Source organism: Ostrea edulis, chromosome 3 (genome assembly GCF_947568905.1).
Source record: "Ostrea edulis chromosome 3, xbOstEdul1.1, whole genome shotgun sequence".
Taxonomy (NCBI): domain Eukaryota; kingdom Metazoa; phylum Mollusca; class Bivalvia; order Ostreida; family Ostreidae; genus Ostrea; species Ostrea edulis.
Window position 1 is genome coordinate 71,614,027 of NC_079166.1, and position 27,947 is coordinate 71,641,973.

The 27,947-nt window shown below is 33.9% G+C and overlaps 1 protein-coding gene across 1 annotated transcript; it reads left to right on the forward strand.

Moving 5' to 3' along the window:
• Positions 1-7,344: 7,344 nt before the first annotated feature.
• On the forward strand, positions 7,345-27,911 carry LOC125677109 (uncharacterized). Its single transcript, XM_048915084.2, has 4 exons — positions 7,345-7,524; positions 7,644-7,726; positions 15,049-15,109; positions 27,631-27,911. The coding sequence occupies exons 2-4, from the start codon at positions 7,654-7,656 to the stop codon at positions 27,785-27,787; spliced, it is 291 nt and encodes a 96-aa protein (XP_048771041.1). The 5' UTR covers positions 7,345-7,524; positions 7,644-7,653; the 3' UTR covers positions 27,788-27,911.
• Positions 27,912-27,947: the final 36 nt, after the last annotated feature.

Consider the following 27,947-nt stretch of genomic DNA (forward strand, 5'->3'; position numbering starts at 1 on the left):
TTTAAAAAAAATCACAGTGTCCGGTATAAAATATTAAAAGAAATCGAATAAACAGTACACAAAGTTAAAAATTTAACGCAAGCGCTTTCATTTTATAATCCTCAGGCGTTACATTTTAAAAATAGTTTTGAAATGGTTTGACGTCATAAAGGCGTCCTAACATTTCACGTACATAACGACGTCATAAACGAATGAAGGGAAAAGGATTTTACGTTAAGCATATTATGACGTCATAGATAATAACAGTAAACATATTTTACAGTAAGCTATTGAGAGCCGGTTTTAAAGTCTTAATAAAGTGTCTTTCTTTTTCTCGTCGGGAAATAGTATTTTCTGTATACAGTTTATAAAACGGAAATACACTGAATTGTCCGTGGCCACACACATCTATATGTTCACTAACTTTAATTTTTCTGTATTCGGGTGCTGAAATGTGTTGTTTATGAACTCGTATACGAGTTCGCAGAGTAGTTCCAGTTTCACCGATATAATGTTTTCCACAGCCAGCACATCTTATAACATAAATTAAATTTTTGGTGGAGCACGTCATATCTGAATTTACCGTAAATTCCTTGTTGTTAAATTCGAACGAACTTCCTTCCCTTAAGTATGGGCACGTTCCGCATCGCCGATCGTCACATTTGGTAACGGTGAAAAATTTTTTGTTGGACTTTTCCTGAAAATTAGATTTACATAACAGTCTCCTAAGATTTTTCGGTTGTCTCTTGCTGTTGATAAAAGTATATTTCTTCATAATTTTCCCCATTTTTTCATCTGTTTTTAGTAGGTCGTTGAGTTGCCGAACGATAGGTGTAACATTAGAGTTCCTTGGGTTGTATGTTGTAACAAACGGTAAAATGTGTGAATTTGTTGTGGGATTGATTTTGGATTTATTGATAAGATTTTCTCTATTGAGTTCTCTGGCTTTCTTGATTCCGTCGTTTATAAGTTTGATTGGATAATTCTGTTTTTGTAAATAACTATTTAATTCCCCTAAACGTTGTTCTCTGGTAGGTTCTTCGCTAACGATGGTACATATTCTTCTGGCGAGGTTGTAAGGTATGGCACGTTTTGTGTGTCTTGGATGCGAGGACGAAAAGTGTAAATACTGGTGAGTGTCCGTGTGTTTGTAAAAAATATCTGTAATTATTTTATCCCAAGGATTTGAAATTCCGCCCAATTGTAGGGGGGCCATCCGCCCCAACACAAAGACTTAGTAACTTGCTGGACATTATATTAAAACCTCTGTGTAATGAAGTCAACAGTTTTGTCCGTGATGATTTAGATTTCTTACGACACTTACCTGATAAGGTAAACGAGAACGCAATATTAGTAACGTTTGATGTTGTTAATTTATATACTAATATTACTTGTCCACTAGGACTTCAAGCACTAGAATATTGGATAGATAAACACCCAGAACAAATAGATGAACGTTTTTCTAAAGACTTTATTTTAGAAGCAACAGCACTTGTACTACAAAACAATGTTTTCACATTCAACAACAAACACTATCTTCAAGATAAAGGTACCGCAATGGGAACCAAAATGGCTCCAACATATGCCACACTTACACTCGGCTATTTAGAGGAATTATTATACCAAAAAGTTAAAAAATCATTTGATGAACAATTCGGTCTATATATAAGACAAAACTGGAAAAGATACTTGGATGATTGCTTCATTATTTGGAACAAAGACATTACGGATTTGAATAAATTTAAGAACATTCTAAACGAATTGGATATCAATTTAAAATTCACAATGGATTACAGTACATCTTGTATACCATTCCTGGATGTTTCTGTTATCAAAAAGGAGGATAAAATAATTACAGATATTTTTTACAAACACACGGACACTCACCAGTATTTACACTTTTCGTCCTCGCATCCAAGACACACAAAACGTGCCATACCTTACAACCTCGCCAGAAGAATATGTACCATCGTTAGCGAAGAACCTACCAGAGAACAACGTTTAGGGGAATTAAATAGTTATTTACAAAAACAGAATTATCCAATCAAACTTATAAACGACGGAATCAAGAAAGCCAGAGAACTCAATAGAGAAAATCTTATCAATAAATCCAAAATCAATCCCACAACAAATTCACACATTTTACCGTTTGTTACAACATACAACCCAAGGAACTCTAATGTTACACCTATCGTTCGGCAACTCAACGACCTACTAAAAACAGATGAAAAAATGGGGAAAATTATGAAGAAATATACTTTTATCAACAGCAAGAGACAACCGAAAAATCTTAGGAGACTGTTATGTAAATCTAATTTTCAGGAAAAGTCCAACAAAAATTTTTTCACCGTTACCAAATGTGACGATCGGCGATGCGGAACGTGCCCATACTTAAGGGAAGGAAGTTCGTTCGAATTTAACAACAAGGAATTTACGGTAAATTCAGATATGACGTGCTCCACCAAAAATTTAATTTATGTTATAAGATGTGCTGGCTGTGGAAAACATTATATCGGTGAAACTGGAACTACTCTGCGAACTCGTATACGAGTTCATAAACAACACATTTCAGCACCCGAATACAGAAAAATTAAAGTTAGTGAACATATAGATGTGTGTGGCCACGGACAATTCAGTGTATTTCCGTTTTATAAACTGTATACAGAAAATACTATTTCCCGACGAGAAAAAGAAAGACACTTTATTAAGACTTTAAAACCGGCTCTCAATAGCTTACTGTAAAATATGTTTACTGTTATTATCTATGACGTCATAATATGCTTAACGTAAAATCCTTTTCCCTTCATTCGTTTATGACGTCGTTATGTACGTGAAATGTTAGGACGCCTTTATGACGTCAAACCATTTCAAAACTATTTTTAAAATGTAACGCCTGAGGATTATAAAATGAAAGCGCTTGCGTTAAATTTTTAACTTTGTGTACTGTTTATTCGATTTCTTTTAATATATATATATATATATATATATATATATATATATATATATATATACATGTATACATGTATATTTGTTTCTGTTCATGTTTTACAGGATAGCTAAATACAGACAGGTATCGCACACTATTCGGAGGCCTGGATTACTATAAATGTGAATAGATCTAGTTATTCAAAATAGAAAATTGGGGTGAATCCATTTTAATATCCTACCTCTACGCACACGTCTTCAGTCTGTAAGTGTTTAACATATCGAATTTACAGAGACGGTGACTTTTTGTTTATGCTGATCATCACGATATGTTTGTGACATTTTAATCATTTTATTGACCAGGAAATGTAAATATTGCATAAATGTATGGAAAACAAAAAACAAATTTTTACATCCAGCTTGACAAGAGAGCATTGTCAATGACACAGGTACACATGTACATGTATTACAAAACCTGCTCGGGGATCGTTAACCTGATATAACGTTAATTAAGTCTAACATGTTGTGATTTCCACATTTCTGTCAGTGGAATTAAATAATTTGAAAGCATATAAATATCCATGAATTATAAAAATCAACCCTCTCCTTCACACAGAATGAAAGTGTGATACATTCAAAGTAATCTAACAAAAGTTCGACCTGGAGTATCTAGAAAGCGTTTGCAGTCGCCGCCATTGTTTACTTTCTGCTGTTGCTATGACGTACTTATTTTGGGCGGAGTTTATGCTGCAGCTCTGGATCGATGCATTGTCCTTAGATAATTTATAATGTAATATCGTTGTAAAATTGTCCTTGGAGAAGTGTGAAGTCATATCTGTCCTTGGAGAATTGTGATATCATAGCTGCCCTAGAAAAGTTATGAATTCATATATGTCGCTAAGGCTCTATGGTTCAAAGGTAATATACAGTAGCGACATGACGTATTTTCTTTTTCTCCACATAAGTGTATATCTTACTTCAAATCTTCAGAACTGCATCTGTCAATCCGTAAAGAGGTGTATCATTAAGAAGTTTATGTAGAGGACAGATCTTACGATTTGACTATTTTGATGATTCTTCAAGTAACACACGTCGTCAATGTTCCACTATTCATTAACATGAATGTTGACTTCATACTTGTCTACCAGTACAACTAGATGATCAAATCAACCACGGAAGCATTTTGTGTCATATATTTGAATTATCTTTTGTATACCCCATCATCTATGTCTTATACATTAATAAAGACCAGGACTAATTAGTAACGGAAATGCATTATGACTTAAATTTTTTTTATTTCGATGTCAGTATAGATGTTATCGACAGAGGTATGTAATAAAGGAAATTTACACTAACTGAACTTGATTTCGTTGATATTTGTATCCGGAATAAGGTAGGCGACCTGGGCAATTTAGAACCGTGTTTCAGGAAATCACTAGTTTCTAGACACCATAAAAGAGTAAGAGGAGAAGATTCGGCGACGGATCTGGTTCCGATAAATAAAATTGCGCAGTTTTATTTCGTATGTATGTCGGACAAGCATTAGTAATCGAGATATACTATGTTGTGCCTGCTGTGAAGGAGAAACCGTTTAAAGATCTTATCCCAAAATAATCAATATCAATTCACAAAACAAAATGGATACCTAATCCTCGCGAATCCCCGATTGTAAAGTTTTCTCAGATTCGAGTTTTTGTTGGTTTATTCACTTTAACATCGTGGATGATGAGTATCTTTTGTGAACTCTCAAAAGCAATAGTACTTGTAAGAGCTAATGAAACCCAAACTATTGTCCAGGCAGAGTTGTAGAACCTTTTCTCACATTACATCCTCCGCCGGCAACATGATTGCCATTACTACTACGTCTAAAAATACTCACATTCCATCACATTTCAAAGAATCATGTTACGTTTTACATGTAAGCAGCAATGTCAGATAAATGAGGCTCCGAGAATATTAATTGTTTATTTTCTTCTCTTTTATTTGCAATATATACACAAACAAACAAATATCAAGCAATAATTTTTTCATGAAAGTATTCACAACATAATGTATCGCACAAAATAATGTTCGTAATAAATAATTACAAGTAAATGATATATGAATGCTACGAAATAGTGTACTATGAGAATCATATAGTAAATAAATTGATACTAAATAAATGAATACATATTATATGTATATAAATGATATATGAAATTAGTACAAACTATTAGAACATTACATATAGAAAATATTAATTGTTAATATTAGAGCAAGAGGCATCGGGGGTACATTTTACAAATTCAAAATTGAAATGACATTTAATAGCCTTACCAACAGTCGTTATACAAAGATATACTACTGGTATATAGTTTACTAAATATTTTAAAACATTTTGTTTTGTAAAACACAGTAGGATTGGATAGCAGAGTCTGTAAATTACAACAGGTCCATATTATTGATATAATTATCAAGGTAATATAAATGAGATCTTAAGAATAGATACACATGTGATTGCATATACAGATATACATGTAATTAGTAATATATATAATTATTTGATTTACTTGAAATAATAAAAAAAAATCAAATATGCATGTTTATTCATCCAAAGAAAATAGAAAAAAATCTGATGAAGAAAAAGAAAGAAAAAAAGATACCTGTTTTGAGATCTTGAATATAGAGCACCCGTTTAAGCCTTTGGAAGTATTATCATATAAGATGTCTGAAACACATTTCTTAAATTTACAGGTTGGTAATTTGCCGACGCGTAAATTAGGTCAAGTGTACCCATACGCAGTTATCAAGGTATTCTAAAAGTTGAAAGTTTATGGGATATATCAAACTGCAGACGAGATTTCGGAGTGAATATAAATATATTGATTGAATTCAGTCTTCCTTATTTTTTATTTATGTGTGTATTGAAACAGATCTGTATTAACATTAATATTTCAACTTTTGGATTAAGTCTCGTATAGATATATATTTAATGATGATGGAGCATTATGTTCCGATAGACTAAGAAAGAAGATCCCGTTATATATTGTATAACACTTACATTTAAGATGATAATGATTTACATTTCCTCTATGAAACTCACGTTTTTGACAATTTGGTGCATGATTATAAATTTCTGCTGACAGTGAACTCTTCTATCACTGAATACGTGCAGTCTTGCCGCTCGATTAATACAGACTTTTCTATTGCCACATATTACACTCGAGGATTTCAATATGTAGATGTTTTGTTTCCTTTACCATTTAGTTTTCTGTTCTATGTAAATGTTTTATCGTCCTGAGGAAAGGACAAGGTTATCCCGAAAATTTGACAATTTACTGTTGGCCATTTTAGTGCTTTATATATATATATATATATATATATAAATATATACATATACCATATATGATTTAATCCAATTTCAATCATTTCGAGAGAAAAAGCAAATGTTTACTTTTTAAAACGCTTAAAACATTCATCTTATATTTAAAAAAAAAAACAATAATACGGAAAAATTAATTTAGCTCAGAGTCCATTTTATAAATATTCTCGCACCCATTTACTCGATTATGCGAAGATAAATAGTTACAACATAATATGAACTACGTGTTTAGTCATACCATGTTTTGAGTCTGTCATACTATTTAGGATCAGGAAAGGGAAGGTAGACGCCATATCGTACATCAAAATGGAAAATGTTGAGGACTGATAATTTGAAATAAGATGAATCTTTATGTTTTGATGATGTAAAATAGATATCTTTAAGTCCTTGACGTGGATCTGATAGTAGTAATCTCGCATTTTCAATCATTACCATGCTCCTAGAAATAGATGTTTGGCGTCTACGTTTCATCAGTCTGAATGAAAATTTAATCAAATAAATTCGAAGATCAAGGAGGATAAACATCTCAGTTATAATTTCCATATCTTATTAAACCTCATTAAGTGTTTGTTATCTTTTAACTTTTTCCTACGCTGATTAAAATCTACGAGCCTTGGATAGATAAAAAATGTATGAAGTTTAAGAAGAAGCAGAATAAATTGAACTCAATGGCTCAATTGGTTTCCACGAAATATAGCAGGGTTTTCCTTTTGAATCTCTATTTATTTTGCTAATTTTAAATCATTTTTTCCAGATGTGTGCTTGCTTAACAACAGGATATTTTGAAATGTTGATTATTTTTACAAGTCACCCAGCCATTAAGTAAACAAATATGAGAATTTTCATTAAATTTCGGAGTGAATTCATGTTCTGAATGCGAAACACAAACATTGTCATTATAGATAAATAAACAGCGAACCAAACATGGGAAGGTGGCGGTAATATTCCAAATACTACTCCGTTGTACTCCTCTAACAGCCGATACGCTACAGATTCATATCGATAAATCCCAGCAAATTGATTTAATTTTGAGCAGTTGTCATAAATACCATATCGATCTTATTCCCTCGTCACAGCTAATTATTGCTACACCGCGCCCTCTAGCGAAGCAGGGTCAACTATTTGAGTGGGAGATATGATAAATATAAGCAAACGACGGATCATGCTTTGAGAGCACTCTATCTTTTGTTGTCATTGCAACATACATTGGATGGTTTAATTGGTCTCTATTTTACTTGTCAGACTGTGGTTAATAAATGGTAGTAATTCAATTTTCTAAGATATTTGTCTCTCATAAAAAACCATCAAATGAATTCTAGGATTGTGATAGTGCATAGGAGCTTAACTACAATCCATTGAACGTTGCTTTGTTTTGTAGTTCTGTAAAGATGACTCATTCAGTAGCATGCGTGTGGATTCTTATCATTTCTCTAAATCTGGGAAGTTGCATGTACTATGCAGGTAAGTAATGTGATGGTAACATTTGTCTTTTTACAAAAATATGATGTACGCTTCATACATTTGATGTGATTTTTATTCCCTAAAACGTTATTGAGAATTTACACACAACGACTGCATTTTGTAAATAAGTATTCTCTTCAGTGCACAATTATTTCATTGAGTATTGCTTCATTACTTCTCATATAATCATTTGAAAAGAAAGAAATGGAATGATTTAGCGTCAATATTTTGAGTAAAAGTTGAAATGCAAATACTAAATAAAAAAGTTTGCGTACATATTTTCCTTAACGTTTACTGTCGTTGAAAATAACCATAATTCTGAAATGAAGTTTTCGTGTATACTTGCTGTTGCGAAAAATTATAATTATTCTAAAAAATATATATATATTTTCCTTTACGTTTGCTGTTGTTGAAAATTGTCATTAATCTAGGGGAAAAAAAGATGTTTCTCTTTACATGTCGTTGAAAAATATTACTGTAAGAAAGACAAGATGCAATTATATCAAGTACTGAAATTCGAAATAATACTTGTCAATCATAGGAAGTTAATAACTGCAAGTATGGAGAAACCACGGTCATTACAATAAGACTTTGGCATTGATTGAACACCAAGGGATACCTAATCAATTGACCCCACGCTGTCTTCCTAATTGAAAACCAATAGCAAAACCCAAATAATTCGTGACATTCAACTAATCATCAAGGTGATTAAGGAGAAAAGTGTCTGCAGTTTGTATTCAAAGGACGATACACGTTGAATAAATAGGACTTTAACGTGAGCTTATTCTTTCTTATATATGAATGGAAACGAACCTTTCATTAAAATTTCGTAAGAAGACTTTGGGATGTTTGTGAGCCTCTCCTCATTATGGTTTCTGAGGGAGATAGAACTAAAACGATGATATAATTACGTACTCAGGTTACGTGAACAATGGCTTGTAAATGAGGATAGTAAAGCTTTGCTAAGGTCACCATAATCAACGTATTCAAGTTGAGGAAAGATATCCTCATTTGATATAATGCGGCTCTTATAGTTTAACGCAATATTGAGAAGCGAAATCTAGATAAAAAAGATTTAATGTGTAATTTTCTTCACAAATTTCGAAATATTTGGGATATCATATGATTCGATGAAAAATATCTAAATTGATTCGATGGCAGTTCAGACAAAATATACAGCATGGGTTATCATTGAAATATGGTGGAAAATACGAATCTTAAAGCTAACGACGCTCGATTTCACCGGTAAAAGAAATCACTGCATTAATGATAATCATTTTTAAAGAAAAGTATCAGTAACAAAATTTTGAATCATGGATTTTAGATAGTTTCGTTTCGTTGATATAGATATCATATTCTGCATTTTGATTAATCACGTGTTGAACCTTCATAGACAATGTGAGGAGTGCTCAAAATACAAAATGACGTACACTCACGAACATTGTTGACCAGGATGAAGTTTTGTTGTTCTTTTCTTCTTTCAAGATCAATGCACGTCTGCGGATGTCTTCTTGATTTAGTTAAGTAATGTTGTATGGTACAAGTGCATTACTTTAAATTGCTAATGTTCAGATTACATGATCAAACACTTTTCTTTTTACAGTAATTGAAGCGAAAACAATCCTTTTAGATTCATCGCAAGACTTTCCTTCAAAACACCTTTAAAAGAAAAGAATTATATTTAGCTAAAGAACTATCCTCTTAATGTTTACTATTTGGTCTTTTCAATAGTTGTGCTTAGCAAACAGCATGACCTTAGTCTTACTATTTATCAGTCAGTTGTGTCAATATGTTTGGTATGGTGGTTCATAGAAGAAAATAACGGCGTGCACATCAAACATTAAAGTTATGTTTAGCAAATAGAATGACATCTTGGCGTTCCCCAGTTAATCCTATTCCCTTGTGATATTCCACACAACCCGTGTGATTGTTCTTTAGAAACGATAAGTATTAAGCAAACAAATTGAAGTTCTATTAACCAAACAAAACGAAATCTTATCTTTGATTGATATCTGATATAGGAATTAAAAGCAATACTCTTATACCTAACCGTTCATTAGTAAGGACAATATTATCTGGTATTAAACAAATTATCCTCTAAAAGTTTACAAGATAACCATTTTCCTTATACTAATACACTGTTTAGTGTTTCAGGGCAAAATCCTTACATTATTTTCATTAAAAAAAACCAAAAATACTAATTAGGAAACGTGAGAATGTTTATCAGTTGGGAACCACATGAAAATTGAGAAAACACGATTTTCTAAAGACTGCAATCAAACATATATCTGATATAAGATGCACTACAATTTATTGTGGAATATCTCTGAACAAGATACTGTGTTTGTTAGACGGTTAATCATATTTGGTCATTCCTATTACCATTACCTAATGTATATCTTTACAGGCATCAAGCCTGTAATTTTTGGACTTGTTAGGATTAATCTACAAGGATAAGATACACACAACAATAAGTTCAATATATGATTCTCTTGGGTATACTGTAATTTTGTGTTATCAGTCAGTAAGGACACAACCTCTACCTACTGGATACTCACCTACCTATTGACCTCAAAATTTCTTTTGATAGCTGCTATAATGAAAAATACGAATGTCAATGATCCATCGAGTTTACATTTGAGATACATGTACCGAAGAATAAATAAAATTCAGAACTATAAATGCACTAGCGACAAAACAGAGATAAAAAGCAGGCGTGCAGTCATCGTGAGTTGTTTTAAACGAAATTCAAAGTGCATACTTTGAGAGTTTAATAACTATCATGTACATTTTTATAGACTAACCACGTTTTAATTGACGTGCTACTAACTCATAAAATTTCCCTCAAAACCAACAGCATTAAAACGTACAATTTTTCATTAAATCTTTAAGCAGCCATTCATCACGGTAATGTAAAGACGAGGCTTTTTGAAGTAATAGATAACCGAGTTTTCAATAAAAGATTTAACACGTAGATATTCCCATCTTATGATCAGTCATTAAAAAATACTTTGTTAAACACTACTCTGATTCTATGCACAAGTACTCTGAACATGATGTTAAATTGATGCTGAGGTTTCTCATTGACAATATTCACGTGATCATCAGTGTTCAAGTCTTCCAACAGTCTATTGGAATTCTCATGAGAACAATGTGTGATCCTTTATTAGCCCGCCCGGTTTCATATTTTTACGAGAATTTATTAAAAGTTTCTACATGCAAATACATATTCCCCAGCTGTGGTCTTCAACTTACCGGTTACATTGTCTAATAACAATGTTGATTTTCATTCTTATGTTGATTCGAAATATCCAAGTGACCTCGAAGTAAACAACACCGCAGAATCGTCCATATCTGCTTCATATTTGGATATTTCATTAACATAGGTGTCAATGGCGAACAGAGAATTCAAATATTTCTGCAGCAATACTCCATTATAACCTGCATATGGTGTTTATGTCCCTCAACTGATTTGATACGCACGAGAGCGTGTTCTGCGTATGATCGATTTTAAATTGAGGTAAGCTAATGGCAAATCAGTCGATGTTACAGGGTTTTCAACAGTCTTGTTAGATTTCAGTATTTCGCAAATTCTATGGTCTTTATAATTATCGTATTTGCAAATACAACCTCTCGTTATGTCGAATGCTGGCTAAAGTGTTTCATATCAATTTGTTAGCCTGATTTGTACATACTGACTTTGACTACGGAATACTCCGTTTACCTGATCTAGATAGATAACTGACAGCGAGTGAGACCGGTCAATAGGGGATGCTTACCCTCCTAGACACCTGATACGTCTGTTGGGTCTGTATTTTTTTCTAATCATAATTTTGTATTCCTTATAGAATTTGTGAGATTGGTCACTGTTTTTCATTTTCACAGTTTGAAAAAGTAATACAATTCCCAAGAACCGGTCATAGTAGCTCGGTGCCAGGTAGAGCGTCCACGTCGTAACTGGGAAGTCGGGAGTTCGAGTTCTACTCGTGTCATGGCTTCGTCAAACCGAAGACGTAAATATAAGCAGTGATTTGTTCTTCGCCAAATGCACAGCATTATGAAAATCGCAGATATTTCAAATATAATCTTAGATTGATTGATTGTATGTTGCTTAAAGTCTCTCGAGAATTTTTCACTCATATTGAGACGTCACCAAAACCAGTGAAGTGCTTCAAATTTAGGCCTATGCTCGGCGCTTACGGCCATTGAGAAGTGGGGATTCTGTAGGGTGCCACACCTACTGTGACACGGGACATCCGTTTTTAAGGTAATCTCCGAGGACCCGTGACATTCACACCTGATGCCGAGCGTTTGGCGATGGAACTGTCACTACCTGTTTTAACGACTTAGGTCTGTTGCGGCGGGGATTTGAACCCCAGCCTTCCGCATGCAGGGTGAACGCGCTAACCTCTAGACCACCGCGACGGGATCTTAGAAACATAAGTACCGTGTCGCAGCAGGCGTTGACGTCTTAAAAACACTCACTGCGTCGGCCCTGAGCACATAGGATAGATCTAAATTTGTAGTACATCCATTTTCGTCTCAGTATGAGTGAAATATACTCGACGGGACGCAAAACAATCAACCAATCAAGCAATTCTCAAGACAGAGAAGACTATTTATATGGCTAGTATGGACCATATGCTAATAGCTTTATTAGATCATAATACTTTATACACGAACATTGACTTATGTATACACTGTAATGATTATTGATTTGCAATGTACAAAGAATAGGAAAGCATGTTCAGCCATTGCTTATCGATCGTCATCAAACACTTTATAGATGGAAAATTTCGTTTCGTCTTTTTCGCCCATCTGCAACATAGAATAGAATACCTGATTTTCGAATTTGGTCCAAGGTAGCTATTTACTACGTTAAAGTAGTGGAAAAAAATCATATAGGTCTCACCAAGATTGTGACAAGTCAACAGGGAATGTTTACTACCCCAGGCACCTAATCCCACTTCTGTTAGTTGCAGAAGTCAATGATTATTCTACTTCTATATTATTTAGTGGGTGTTTGGGATTGACTATTGTTGGGTGTCTTCCCATTTTAATTCGACTAGATTTCAATCAGCCCATTTCTGATGAAGACGAAATAAACGAAAATAAAACGGGGTCTAAATTCGCCCTGTAGACAGTGTGAAGAAAACTGTGTTATTACGATGTGTGCACATTTACTTAAGGTGGTTGATTTAGTTTCCTTACTTATCACTCCATGGATATTATCTGACCGTGCCTTGCTATGGATGAAGTGTGAAACGTAGGTTTAGCAAACTGACAAGAATATTTTTGTATATCCCTGGAAAGGGAACTGCTGCCTTTCATATTCCTCACACCTATGGTGTGTACGAACGATTTTAAGCAACATACTAATGGTATGGCAATTCATATGGCTTAACACAGATAGGGTTTCTAGCTTGATCAAGAGAAAATGTGATAAAAAGTATTTCCTCCACTAATAAGTGACAAGTTACATGGTTTTCTAAATATGGCTATCAGGGATGAAATTTGTACCCAACATCTTTGTCACGATCAACAATCAATATACATTTTGGCTCTCCTACAATAGCTATAAAATCTCTACTGACAAGTTTTATTTTTCTGGATAACTTAAAAACTAGACACACCATTCAAAGTTTATATGCTTCTAACTATTCTGTACGATGGACATTTCTTTGTGGGTCATAAACACTCCATTACGTACAGTGGTTGTAGCTATGAATCTCCATTTTTATTAGTAAAGAAGGCTTCATTAATGTAGAAGTCATGGACGCTATACCGCCTCACTGACATAATGCAATGCAATTTCTTTTCGGATGCTTTAATAAACAAATAAAAAAAAACCGATTCAGTTCTTTTATAAACTTATTAGCTTAGAAGAAAGGGCATGTTACTTAAATATCAACCTAGTAGTTTTAAACATGTTTTTTTTGTCAAAGGACTACAATTATCACACAGGGTTTACATGTATTTACCCCTTAAAACATACTTTTCATGCTGTTGTTTCAACATTTAGTGTATTTTGTGAAAGAAGCACCATGTACTATGCATGTGTTTCTCAAATGCATAAACATGACGCAGACTCTGAATTATTACTTCGCTTTATCGTTGTGATCAGTATTTTGATAAAAAAAAACAACCAGGTTTCACCCGAGAAACAATAAGTGCAGGCGTGAACAAACTTTATATTTTTCCACAATTATTCTCAAATAGACTTATGAAAGGTGTAGATAACGTACAGTGATCAATCTCATAACTCCTATAAGCAACGCAAAATCAAAAGTTGGGCAAACACGGACCCCTAGATATACTACGGGTGGGGCAGGTGCCTAGGAGGAGTAAGGATTCCATGTCGACCGGTCACACCCGCCGTGAGCCGATGGAAAAGGTTTATTTGTCCAAAATTGTGTCTTATGTTCCCTCAGAGAAAAAAAGTTCACAAAAACGGTACTCGTACTTCAAATAAGTATAGATACCAGCGACATATGTGCAGCTGAATTGGAAATTAAAGAAATCTGTTTATAAATATTTTTAAAAGCTTAAGCTCTGAATTATATTGGAGCTCAGAATGGCGTCATGGGAATGATATTGGCCTCTCTCTTTTCTTATTATGATATTTTACATGCTGTATTGATATTTTGTTCTAACAAGCGAGGGAATTTCTCAGTCTAGGACATGGGAAATGACATATTTAAGATTTAGATGATGAAAAGGTTATGATACCGAACAGTGATCAATTTTATAATACCTATAAAAAATACAAAATTCAGGGTATGACAAACACTGACCCCTGGACATACCAGAGATAAAAGTACGACATCTACTGACATTATTGCATTGGTAATGATAGTCACATGTTTATTGGGATTATAACGCATCGCGGATATTGAGTTTATCAGTTGATGCTCCAAATGGCGAAGGAAGATAGCATGTCAACTTTAGGTTTGATTTCTATTTTGCGTCACTACTTTCTCCACAATCCTTTGTCAGAATTTATGGTTTCTCATTATATTGATTTGTTCTACAATTCATTTCCCCTTGAGATTAATTGTCGTATTTTATGTCATGTTCAGAAATAAATTTATTAGTATCGCAGACAGAAAGGGAGATAGATAGGGAGAAAGAGAGAGAAAAGAAGAGACGGGGGATAGACGAAAGGGAGAAAATTTTAGAGCTAGAATAGCATTTCATGTTTTTAATCATTGGTTATTCGTCAATTAGCAAATTCTCATAACCTCCATAATTCTTACCAATTTAAGGTAAATCATCAGGGTAGTATATTGTGTATTCTGGTAAATGTCTTTGATTTTTTTCAGATTACGATGATGATTATTATAACGAGAACAGAGCCCTAGAGTTATTCAAAAAAATGCAAAGGTAAGATAACTTCTCACCACTGTCAGATGTTACGCATCTATCACATTAAATCCTGTGTAAATATTTTATACGTCCTACTACTGGTAAACAAAATGTCATAAGCAAGATGATTGGGAAATCCATGAACGGTTCAGGGCGCGACATTTGAAGATAAGGTGGCTTGTGATGTAATAATCCAGTATTAGACCATTTTCCTAGAGTTTTAAAATGTACATTTTTAGCATCAGATTACATCGACAATAATATCAAGCCGATAGGCTTCTTATGTGTAGGACATCACGTGATAGGAAAATCCCCAGGGTTTCAAACACGTTTTCACACTGTTTACAGTACTGCAGTTTGTGCTATGATAAAACCTTAGACAGTGCTTTAAATATTTTCAATTCTATTACTACCATGGTCGAGACCTCTGCTGGTGGACTGTTAGTCCACGAGGGTGTCTACAGCCCAGTAGCTAAGTACTTCTTTACTAGCTGGAAAATACGGATGTATATTTAATTGCTGTTATAAAATTTAGAAATTCATTTCAAAATTAAGGATTATCTCCCTCATGCATAGCTCTTATCCTTAGACGAATTTGATTCCACTTTTTTGGCACGCTGTTTTTTTGCTATAATAGCTCTAAAACTTCATTGTTATTTCGGATTTCAAACATTTCGGTTGAGCATCACTGAAGAGACATTATTTGTCGAAATGCGCATCTGGTGCATCAAAATTGGTACCGTATAAGTTTTACATGAGGTAGAATTATTCCTGATTCAATAGGCTAGAGCATGGTCTGCGTCTGTTCAATTCTTAAATCGAGGCAACATACTGATGATCAAGTTGATATTACAGAGGTTTCAACAATCTTGTTTAAAGTCAGCATTTCGCGAATTAAGTTGTCATAATGATGATCGTATTTGCAAAAATAACCTGTCATTTGGTTGAATGCCGTCTGATATGTTCCATATCAATTGTTGAGTTGTTCTTTACATTGTGATGTTGACTACAAATTCCTTCGTTCACTTGATCAAGATATAGGACTCCAGGTGGGAGTGACCCTCCAAAAGGGGATACTTCCATTGCCCCTACTGCTGTATTACGGGGTCCGTGTTTACACTTCCCTTATTTTTTAAATTTTTTTTATAGCATTCATGAAATTGAATACTGTTATCTTTTCTTACTCATATAAAAAGATCAATGAAATTTCTGGCATACGTACAATTGCGGAACATTTATACCTGGAGGATCAGATGTAGCAAGACATCTGAAATTCGTAAAATTTCAGAATTGTCCTTGAAATGTTCTTCTGTTTTCTGTTGAAAGTATGTTGCATAAATGTGTGCATTGTATGTCAATATCGATGACTCTCTGCGATTACCTGTAAGAATCATGGCTATCTGTGACCGATATGTTCCTTCGTAGGGACTTCTGATCGATTACTACGCATACCTGGTCCATCGATATCAGTATAGAGATTGCGATTGCGAAAATTTAAATTCAAACAATTTTGATATTTATAATATCCAATATACGTGTATGTAATTACACATTTCGGAATAAATATTGTAAATTTGATATATTTTTTCATTATATCCTAAATCCTACAATGGATGAAAAAGCGAAGATAACTAAAAGTGATCAATCTCATTTTAATCATTTCTTAACAACATCTTTATAGGAGAGACAGAATGAAATGTCGCGTGGTTAGATTTGAAAATTATCATGTTCTATACATATTTAATTTTAATAATTTTCAATAGCTGTATTATTTACACATCCGCGGATTTCCATGCTCATGTAAATTAATGAAGACACTATTACATGCTTGAAACATACGTTTAAACGATACATGTTACTCGTAGAACATCCTTCGTTTACATGATCCCTCAAAATGAAAGAATACTATAATACCAAAAATTATAACTTCAGCTTACAGAGAATCACCCTTAAATTACAAGTCTAAGTATTATGTAATGATAAGTTTAAGGAACGCCAAAGAGCTTTAAAATGACACGGAGGAAATCGGATATTTGTGTGCGTAAATTACATACCAGATTAAAAAAACTGTACCAGGAACTAGAAACACTTCCGGGACTGCCGCAGTGCATGCTGTTGGGTGCAGTATTGATTATCTGTTAATTTCGTTAAATAAATAAAATTAGATGAACTATTTTGAATATACAAATCATTCAACCATTGCTACAGCTTATGGTAATTTCATAATGTTACACCTCCTCCATATCCTGGTGTCTAATTCGGCGTTATTATTCTAACATCATAAATGTAATGAAGCTTCATAATTGATTGTTATAGGGAATGGCTCAAATTACTTTTCCCTATTCATGTTTATGGATTAGAGGGATTGACAAGTTTTGCAGGTGTCACATTTGACATATACCTATTCTAATACTAGATATTTAGAAAATCAAATTGAATATATGTTGTGTGTGTATAATTGATTTAGTCGAAATATATAGATTGATTTTGCGGATATCGAACCCGACAGTGTTTACATGTATACCGAAATTGTATTTGACATGCATACTACCAATATCTTGAACTTGCACTGACATAATCATTTCAAGCTTCACTCTTATATGAAAAATGAGGATAATGAACAGTGATCACTCTCATAACTCCTCTATCGATATGGAATATTTCAACTACCACTACCCCATGATCAAAAAGATCGCAAGATAGAAATATAACTTAAGATAGAAAATTATTCAATAATCAATACCAGATGCAAGGTGAAGATAACGAACAGATATATACGTAACTCTTTACAAGTACATATTTTGTTTGAAGTAAAATACTACATAGGCAGACCACGTAGAATTAATCAATTGATTGACTTTGGGAAACGGGAGAACAATGATGTGGTTCGTATTCAAACTCAATGATGTATATTACAATTGTCTTCCAAACCAATGCAGAAGGAATTGCAAACATTCCTATTAAAATACCAGACAATAACATTCCATTGCTCCCTTCGATCATTACTAGGATAGATATTTTACAACCGTGTTGGCAGAAGATGGCAGAAGGAAATACATAGCCTTATTTCCTGTTTGGCACTCCTTTTCGATTTTCGTCCTGAATCAAGAAGATGAATTGCATTTTTACTTTTTTCATATAATGGGTGTATTGCAATTGACAATACCACATGATGTCTACTGTTGCTGTATGTCAAACTTAAAAATTAATAAAGAGGTTTCAGTTGAAGTGATGCGGTAATTACCGTCAATGTTGTCAGTGACGTATTGTTCGACCATTATAATTTTATTTTAAACAAGAATCCATCAATGAAAGGAAAACAACTATTATATATCTCATGTAAAATATGAAAAAATTGCTGAATTTCCATTATTTCTAAAGTCTGACGCGCATGGAATACAATTGTTATTTTTATCGGTATAGTGTACAACCGACGGAAGTGACGTACTTTGAAAGAAGTGAACGTGACGGTTGCGTAGCAGTGTTTGCATATTGAAACCCATTCAGCATACGCTACACATCAGGTATAAAACAAACTGATGACAGAGAGATTGTAACATTCATATGATAGTGATCGGCATGCTAATACATCAATACGATCATGTCTACGTACGGCTGGTCACTGCAATGTTACGGAACCATTGGTATCGTACGCTAATGTTCCCTTCAGTCTGTTGTGGGTCTATTTTTGTAAGTCTAAATTACTGTCAAAACAGATGTGTGTAAATTATCAACGATTTGATTCAAAATCTCCATAGTCTTAATAAAACCCGGATACGATCACTCTTGAGTCGAGGGTTCTGCCATGATGGATCGGATACCTAATCGTAGGAAGTTTTGAATAAGTCGAACCATGACCATATCATGAACAAAGTGTTATATGATCTCTGGTCGACTCAGTATGATGTGTGTTTCAGTCTGTCGTAATACAGTTGTAGGAAGTCGTACAACAGATAGCACAATTTACACTGATGTCAAGAACTGCTTACGATACTTTCCAGTTTTAACATTTTTATATACCAAAATAGAAATATTCCGTTAGAAAACATTTCTAAGACACAACAACGATTATCCTAAAATAAATTCCCAGCTCTGTGTCATTTATTTGACTTCCCAATATGAAATATGCTTAATCTACAAGTTTCAATTAGAATGTTGCTTGCATTCATCTGCTTTGAGGATACTTTGTGTCTATAAGGTTGTCATATTAGTTATCACTAATTAATTGCTACCCGCACAAGTGCAAAGAGCGTTCATTTATCAAAACACAAATGTCACATATGTACTAAATTACAAATCGTGACCATTGATATGTGTCTTAAGAACAGATACGTTTGAAACATACTAGAATACACTCTGGCCAAGAACGTTATCCTGTTTCCAAAAAGACAGCAGGTATGGTGTACTGTAAATCATATTTGATGTAATTTAATTTTCACGATTTTGTCTTCGTAAAATAACCGGGAAATTAAAACTGCACTAACGCTATCACATTTACCTAGAATATCAGAGACAATAAAATCGTGAATTGGAATATTGAGGCACGGGACCGTAGCAATAATCAAGAGCTGTAACGTGGTTATATTCAGTATTTATTTTCATATCTACTTAATATCTTCAACTGACATTTTCTGTAGAGACGAATCCACATATGTTTCAGGGGGTAGGGTTGAATGCTAGCCCCGAGTGAAGGATGCCATCCCCATATCATGGCTCAATGTTGATTTTTGCGACCAACTACGACTTTTTGCAACCCTAATAATCCCCTCTGTCATTGCACTATACCCTTTGCAAACATTTTGAAATGATTGTAAGTATAGTAACTTATTTTGAGGAGAATGTCCTCTGACAAGAACATAATGTTAACCGATTCTTCTTAAGTGTTTCTTGCTACTGCATGCTACTTGGTTAAACTGATTGCAGGCTTTTGAAAGTTCGTGAAACCCTTAATAAACATGTTTACAAGCTTTAAACCATGCCAAGGTAACACCCGGAAAAGTTATTCATCATTTACAATTAATCAAATTGAGCGTAAAGATGGTTTTAAAGTTTGTAATGGAGAGAGAATGCATTGATATGGCGTATGAAGAAAATTCCACACATCTCCAGTTGACTGTAATAATTGACCAAAACTCCGAGTCAATTCTTTTAGCGCAGTCGTATAGATACTTCCGATTACAGATTAAGGAGCAAATGTGATAATTGTCTCAAAACGTTTGTTGTTTGTTTATGAAGCTCTCTAATTGAAACCAAGCTGACCCTCCCATAAACCTCAGCGTTATTACATGGGAACTGACGTCACCTGGGTTTAGATCATATCATCATCTTCATGTGTTTCTTTACATGGTAATCCTAAACACCGATATCTGTGTAGAGGACCATGAAATTCTGAGATATTTGAATTGATAATTCGTTTGAAAGCTATCAGTCAGAAAATAAGTAGAGGATATGATATTTTCATTTTAATGACAATCCATGGAATGCATTTCAATTAGTCAACGCCCCATTTTGTACTTGTTAATGGAGGCGATAGTGTTGTAAATATGTCAGAAGTTTCATGGGTAAAATAATCACTCAATTTCATCATATTAACGCTTATAGTCAATTCACTTAAATATTAATATGTTCATATACACAGTACAATTATGTACTCTAAAGGATCTAAATCTATGATGACATACTTTTTTCCAATACACGTCATGATATCGTTCATGCAAGAAAAAACCCACCACAAATATACACGATTTTTCATTTGATTCAGAAATATACACGATGTTTCATTTACTTCATATTTACCAATTAGGTCTACATCATATTGACATAAAAGTGTTTTCTTTGAAAATATGAAGAGAATGCATGAAGAATTTGATTATGGATGTTGCCAACCACATGGTCTTCAAACCACGGTGAATGAAAATCCCTCCGAATTACGTCGTCAGTTCCCTAAATCAAAATTTGCTACTAAAGGAACAGATACAATTGCAACATCCCTGGTCATAAAAAGGTTAAGTCTTTCATTCCATCATACTTTAAGTTTACAGTAAGTCTACAACCTGTATTCCCTACTTTTACTTTTGCACCCAATTTTTTTTTTTAATTACAAATAAATCACAGTGCCTAAATATAGTCCATTGTATACAACCCTCCCCCTTGTTTTTCTTCTTCTTTCAACTATTGTCAAGCTGGGCATATCATTACTGGAGATGAAAATGACGATCTGAAGTCACTTATTTTGAAGTATCCGAAATTCAGACAATCCAGAACTTGATCTCTATTATGAATTTTGTTGATTATGCTAGACGATGGGTTAGATATGAAAAGGTAAAATTTGACACTCTGTCAGAATAATAAAAAAGTATAATAGAAATGCTGAATCCCTTATTAGTAACGTTAGAAATGTGTTCCATCTATTCCTTTTTGTTTAGTAAACCAGACCTAATACAGGAAATAGTTACCATGAGAAATATGTACTACTAACAGATGCCAAAACGTGCAACAATACTGCCTTTGTTATTCGTGTACTCTAAAGGACCAAAATATATGATAATACAACTTTCGCAGTATACGCCATGGGCATCGTTCATTTCCAAGAAAAAAAAACAAGTATACACGATTTTTCATTTCATTAAGAAATATACACGATGTCTCATTTGATTCACTTTAACGTTACGCTAACAAACAATTATATGTATATCATGTTCGCAAAAAATATAATTTGTGTTTAGTAAACCAGAGGCAATAAAAGAATTAGTTACCATAAGAAACATCTACTGTTTCCAGATGACAAGGCGGGTAACAGCCTTGTTTTTGGAAGAACTTTAATTCCATACTTGGTAAGCCAATTTAGATTCCAAGTTATCTCCCAGAAGACGAACTTCTTCAAATCGCGTATCAGATTTCAACACATTTAATATTGCACTTAATGGGGTGAATGGATTTGAGCTGTACTTATACTACATTTCAAATTTTTGCAAAAATAACCCTTACAAACTGAGATACCATGCAGGTATAGGATCCTGTAACTAGTTTATCAAGCCCCTATATTTACTCCTCACAAATAACTGCAATCTAATTAGAATCAGATTTCTTAGATCCGCGTAGATCTGACATAACCCGATTAGGGGTCATGTTCAGATGAACTTTATGTCAGCCAATCAGCGCGTCGGCTTTGAAATCGTCGGTGCTCACAATTCAAGGAAAATGGCTGCGATTGTTTAGTTTGAAAAAAACCCATATCACAGCTAGATGCGACGTCACAATGCACCGTTTACGTCGACTGGCGTTATATTCCTCGTGTTATTTAAGTAAACCATCTTGAAAACTATTCAAATCATACCCATCCCTATTCATACGTAAATCGGAATTCACAATTAATTTAATTTGGGTGTATTTCATATCGTACGTTTTGTTGTTTGTATGAACGGAATAGATTAGGCATTATTGCAAAAGTTTAAAATTCGTTATGCGAGAATATACAATTGTACAGTGTGGAATAAACTTCGTGGGAGAGAGATTACAGCAATTTGTTTACGAATTACCAGGAACCGCCTAAATAGCCATCATTGTCTATATGGCGCAATCTGACTAGCTGATAGTTCTCATGAATATTCCAAGCCAAAGGTAATACGGACATGACCCCCTATGGGGTTATGTCAGATCCTATTGTAGCGATTGTGAGCGTATTAAAGAATCTGATTTTAATTAGATTGCAAATAACTGCTACAGCATATATGTGTAGGAAAAACATCAAATGCATTGTGCCGATATCTGTGAGAACAAAAAAATGTTGTTTTTCAAAAATTCAAAAAAGAATAATTAGATTTGAAATCATATTTTTTTTTCAAAATCAACAGCATTAAGCAATATTTTATATCGCCATTCCCCACTACAAATTAGAGCCTAGACTTATATGATCGAGGCAAGCTACTGACAAACAAGTTGATGGTACAGGGGTTTCAACAGTCTCGATTGAAGTCAGCATTTCGCAAATTCTATGATCGTTATAACGATCTAGTTAGTCAATACAACCTTTCATTGAGTCAAATGCTGTCTGATGTGTTTCATACCGATTGTTAAGCCGTTCTTGGCACACTGATTTTGACTATGGATAACTCCGTTTACCTGAACGGGATATAGGACTCACGGTGGTCGGTGTGACTGGTCGACAAGGGGTACTTACTCCTCCTAGGCACCTGATCCCACCCCTGGTATGTATATCCAGCGGTCCGGGTTTGCCCATCTATCTATTTTGTATTGCTTGTAGGAGTTATGAGATTGATTACTGTTCATTATCTTCACCTTTCATCTTAGAGAGCTGCTTCTGCACTACAAACGAAACTAGGGAATACTCACATCTTGTGATATATCAGCCAAAAATAACTTTGTTAAACACAACTCTGATTCTATTCAAAGGTATTTTGCAGTTGATGTCAAAAAGATGGCTGAGTTTCGTATCGACAATATTAACGTAGTCTTTGGTGACGATATATTTCATCAATTTGTCAGAATTCCTCAAGGCATGAATTGTATTACTTTGTTTGCAGATCTGAGTTGTTTGTTTTCGTATTCTTATAAAGCAGAAAGTATTCAAACGCTTCTGCATGTGAAGAGTTTTTTTCTTACTTTGGCCTTCAACTTGATATTAGGATCATTAACGACGATTTATGTACATGTACCTATTAAAGTATTTTGTTTCTGTCTGATAATAACTCCCATCAACAAGTTGATTGTTCTATTATTAGTGATAATGATAATAATAATAAATCCATCTAGAGAAGGTAGCCCGTTTGATACCTCATATTATTCTCCCCAGGGGGCGTTCTGAAATACAAGCAATATACACGTAATGATACATACAATCAAAGATAAGAATAAGATGATAGGTTCCATAATCATATACAATGTATAACAAAGTGGTATTTAAAAGAAGTATGGAGATCAATATTCATGGTATAGAAGAGATACACGCAGTACAAGAGGGAAAAGGGGGGACGAAAAGATATACATATGTATCCACACACATGTACATGAATATAAGAGCGTGTATTGAAAATCAACGACGGTTAATTATGAATTTTTCAACATTTCTTCTAAAACAGTTAGAAATGATAATTTTATGTTTGATGGTAGCTCATTCCATACATGTACGGCCGAGCATTGGTGAACGTTAGTGAATAAGATTATAAATTAATTCGGAACACTTTGTACAATGAAGAACTCTTAATGTAATGTAGTTAATTCAAGTACATTTAACCATCCTGATTTTTAAAACAAGGATTTCCATGGCTCATCAGATACTGCGTCAACAATAATTCGAGCAGGCCGTTTCTGGAGTTTCAGGATTTTCTAATGTTGGCTTTAGATGTATTACCCCAAATCGTGAGACAATAGTTAATTGAGGGCAAAATGTATGTATTATACACGATTTTCTCGTACTTAATGACAAAAATATTCTAATTTTACGCAGCATCGATAACGTATACGTTAAGGATAAACAAATATAACATATACGCCAATCATACTGAATAAACAAAACAGATAGAAAATGTCCCTAAACACATATAACCAATTCTAGAGCTCAATCCCAATACAGAAACGTTTGCTTCGTTATATATGAACAGCATACTTTGAAACAGAGGTATGCTTGTGTTCAATTTATTTCTAAATATGTTAAATTTCAAATTTAAGTTGCATGAGCATCATGAAGCGGGTATCATTATTTTAACTATCATATGAGGCATTGTATGAACTATATGTAGTTCATCTTTGATTAGTGGTCTCCAACTTTGATTAGAGGGGTTGAAGGTTAAGATATATACAACATAACATTCCGGAGTCTCTCTTTATGATAGAAATATTGATATATTGATTTATTGAAGCAATGTTGGGTACGCAAATTGATGATGAATAAGTCATTATCAAATTAAACACTGGCGGATTTATTCTAATATAAGTTATGAGATTGATCACTGTTCGTTATCTTCACCTTTCATGTATATAATGGTATTTTTTATCTAAATCTTTGAAAAATTCTAATCCAAGGAGTACATTCTATATTAAATTCTGATTATATGGAGGAAGGCTTTTGAAAAATCAGATGATGTCACAGGGGTTTCAACAGTCTCGTTTAAAGACAGTATTTATTCAAATTTTATTTTTGTTAAAATCAGATAATTTGCACATACAAGAGGCGTAATTAGGTCAAATACTGCCTGGACTTTTTATACAATGTATATCACAATTATTAGCCGTTCTTCACATACATATTTGGATCCTGATAGAAGGTTCATGGCGAGTGTGACCGGTCAACTCGGGATACTTACTCCCCATATGTACCTGACCCTACTTCTGATGTCCGTATTTACCCTACTCCCAATTTTGAATCGCTTACAGGAATTATAAAATTCATATATGTTCGTTATATTCACCCTTTCATCAATTAGTTATAGATAACGGTGGAACCAAGAGAAAACTTACTTAAGAGATATCCGAAGATTCGAGATATGGAGGGTAAAATACTTAAAGAATAAGTGGTTTGGACATCCGATCACTTCGACATATCCATGGTATTCGAGATACAGAACTTCAACTGTATGTGAAAGTGTGCCTTTTGTTTATTTAAACAGTTTTCTGCAATGTAAAACATAATAAGGGTTAGGCTGACGGCTAAGCCTATCCAAGCCTCCTTTAACATACAAGGTGATGACCACATAATGATATAAATGGTTTAGTGAAAAAATGCAATGTAAACTAACTGGTCATTATTCTCCAATTTTCTCATATAATACAAAGTAATATACATGGAAATACGATTTCACGAGAGCTATTTCTCACAAATCAATGTGAATATTTGTAAGATTGCTGGAGTATATTAAGGAAGCTACAGTATAATGTCATATCAGCCAGATCTCTAGATCTTCGTGTCAGAATGCCCAAAGCCGTGTATTATAAGAGTACTCTTTGTAACGTTTGAAATCATATGGTGTGTCCAGGGGTCCGTGTTTGCCCAACTATCTATTTTGTATTGCTTGTAGGAGTTATGAGATTGATCACTGTTCGTTATCTTCACCTTGCATTCATAGTAAAGGATAATGATAACATCTACTTAAGTATACTCCATAACGAAGCCAGCAGTTCCATATAAATCAGTCGTTTTACATACCAAGGGCTTTTCAGGTAATCCCTGTTGAGGAACGGCACGGCAGTGCTGGCAATATATCAAGATTTGTATGCTGCTTGAATTCTTTAAATATGAATTTATCGATGATTTTAAAAATGATATTGTAGAATCAGTACATTTTAAGAACGGCTCAATTTTCATAGATTTCTTGGATATGAGTATCATGCGAATTTCAAATAACAATGAAATTCAAAGAATAAGTAAAACCTTCACGTACATAACCCGCATCCATAACTTTACATCCTATTGAAACTGCAAAATCTCGGCAATTCAGAAAAAGTATCCATGAATTTAAATAGACTACCTTATTTAATTTCTTAGTGCAGTTCAATCGATATGAGTGTATGGCACGTTGAATTTTGCCATGTAAAACTATGTGAATAATGAGGGATAAGGACAACTATCAAAGCATTAAATCAACGATTCTCTCATCCCTTTGTGTATATTTAAATCTTCTGAGCAACACTACTAGCTGATTAGATGATTTTTTCTAATTTTATGTCGTTCCGTGATTTACTCATTGAGAGTGTTCCAAAGTATACGTCCCATCGGACATCATTCAGAACACTAATTTCATTGAACATCATGACATTACGTGGCAGGGGAAATTTTACATCAACGTTTGTAAGTCATTCCCTGTTATTGTTCTAGACTGGGGATAAAATGCCTACATACAATACCAAATATTGTCTGTTACGTTAGTCTCGTATATTACTGTAATATTCTTAACACCCTGCACTTTTTTATGTGCAGAAATGTCTATCATAGAATGAAACAGGGCAGCAATTCTCTTAGACGAAGCAAATTGAATTTCCTATGGAACGATAATTCATTATGCTTTATGAATCCCTATTCATCACATGCAATCTAGCGTAATAAGATTTCTAGATAGTGATATTTACGTTAGTCTACTCTAATGCTATATAGAGATTGCGATAATTAGGACACTGCTACAGATGATTAATATGGATTAATATTGTCTATTGAAGTGAATATCGAAACTGGACAATACGAATATTGGAAACTTGATTAAGGTTAATTATTGGGCACATTGCATTGATCATAAATTTTGTAGTTGAGGTTTCGGGAAGGAACTTATATTCACTTTGTATTGTCGTTTGATTGATTGGCTAGCTCAGAAATTATTTTCCTCCTATTTGCGATACTTAGCACCCTTTTTTTGTAGGGATTTCATGAAGTCATACCATTTGTATGTATATACAGTGACTAGAAAAGTTGTAACCCTTTGTCGATTTGATTTTCGCAATAGGTCAAACACAATAAACCGGAAAACATGAGTGGACGTCTCTGTAAATAACTATGTCGTGAAATGTTTCATTATTCCTGTTCTTCATTGTAGACGAAACTATTATCTGAAACCCACATGTAGAGGATGGAATAACCATTGCCTGCCTTGGTCATCAGAGATCCAGCACAGCTGTTGCGGAGGACTCTCATGCAAATGTAATCTATGGGGCCAGAACTGCAGATGCACAACCAAACTTTGGGGACGTTGATTGAACAGACACCGTCACGTGACCAACAGAATGATATTTCCAACGATAACACTATGTGTTATTAAAATTTTCATTTCGTCTTAGATTCTTTCATGTCCTTCTTAATAAAGTTCACAATTCCGATGGTTGTTTTCTTGTCTTTATTTCTTCTTTGACATGT

What these genes read in the sequence shown, in the direction of transcription:
- LOC125677109 (XM_048915084.2), top strand. Translation starts at nt 7,654, where the DNA reads ATGACTCATTCAGTAGCATGCGTGTGGATTCTTATCATTTCTCTAAAT. An exon ending in AAGTTGCATGTACTATGCAG is followed by an intron (nt 7,727 to 15,048) that starts GTAAGTAATGTG and finishes GATTTTTTTCAG; the next exon opens with ATTACGATGATGATTATTAT. An exon ending in TTATTCAAAAAAATGCAAAG is followed by an intron (nt 15,110 to 27,630) that starts GTAAGATAACTT and finishes TCTTCATTGTAG; the next exon opens with ACGAAACTATTATCTGAAAC.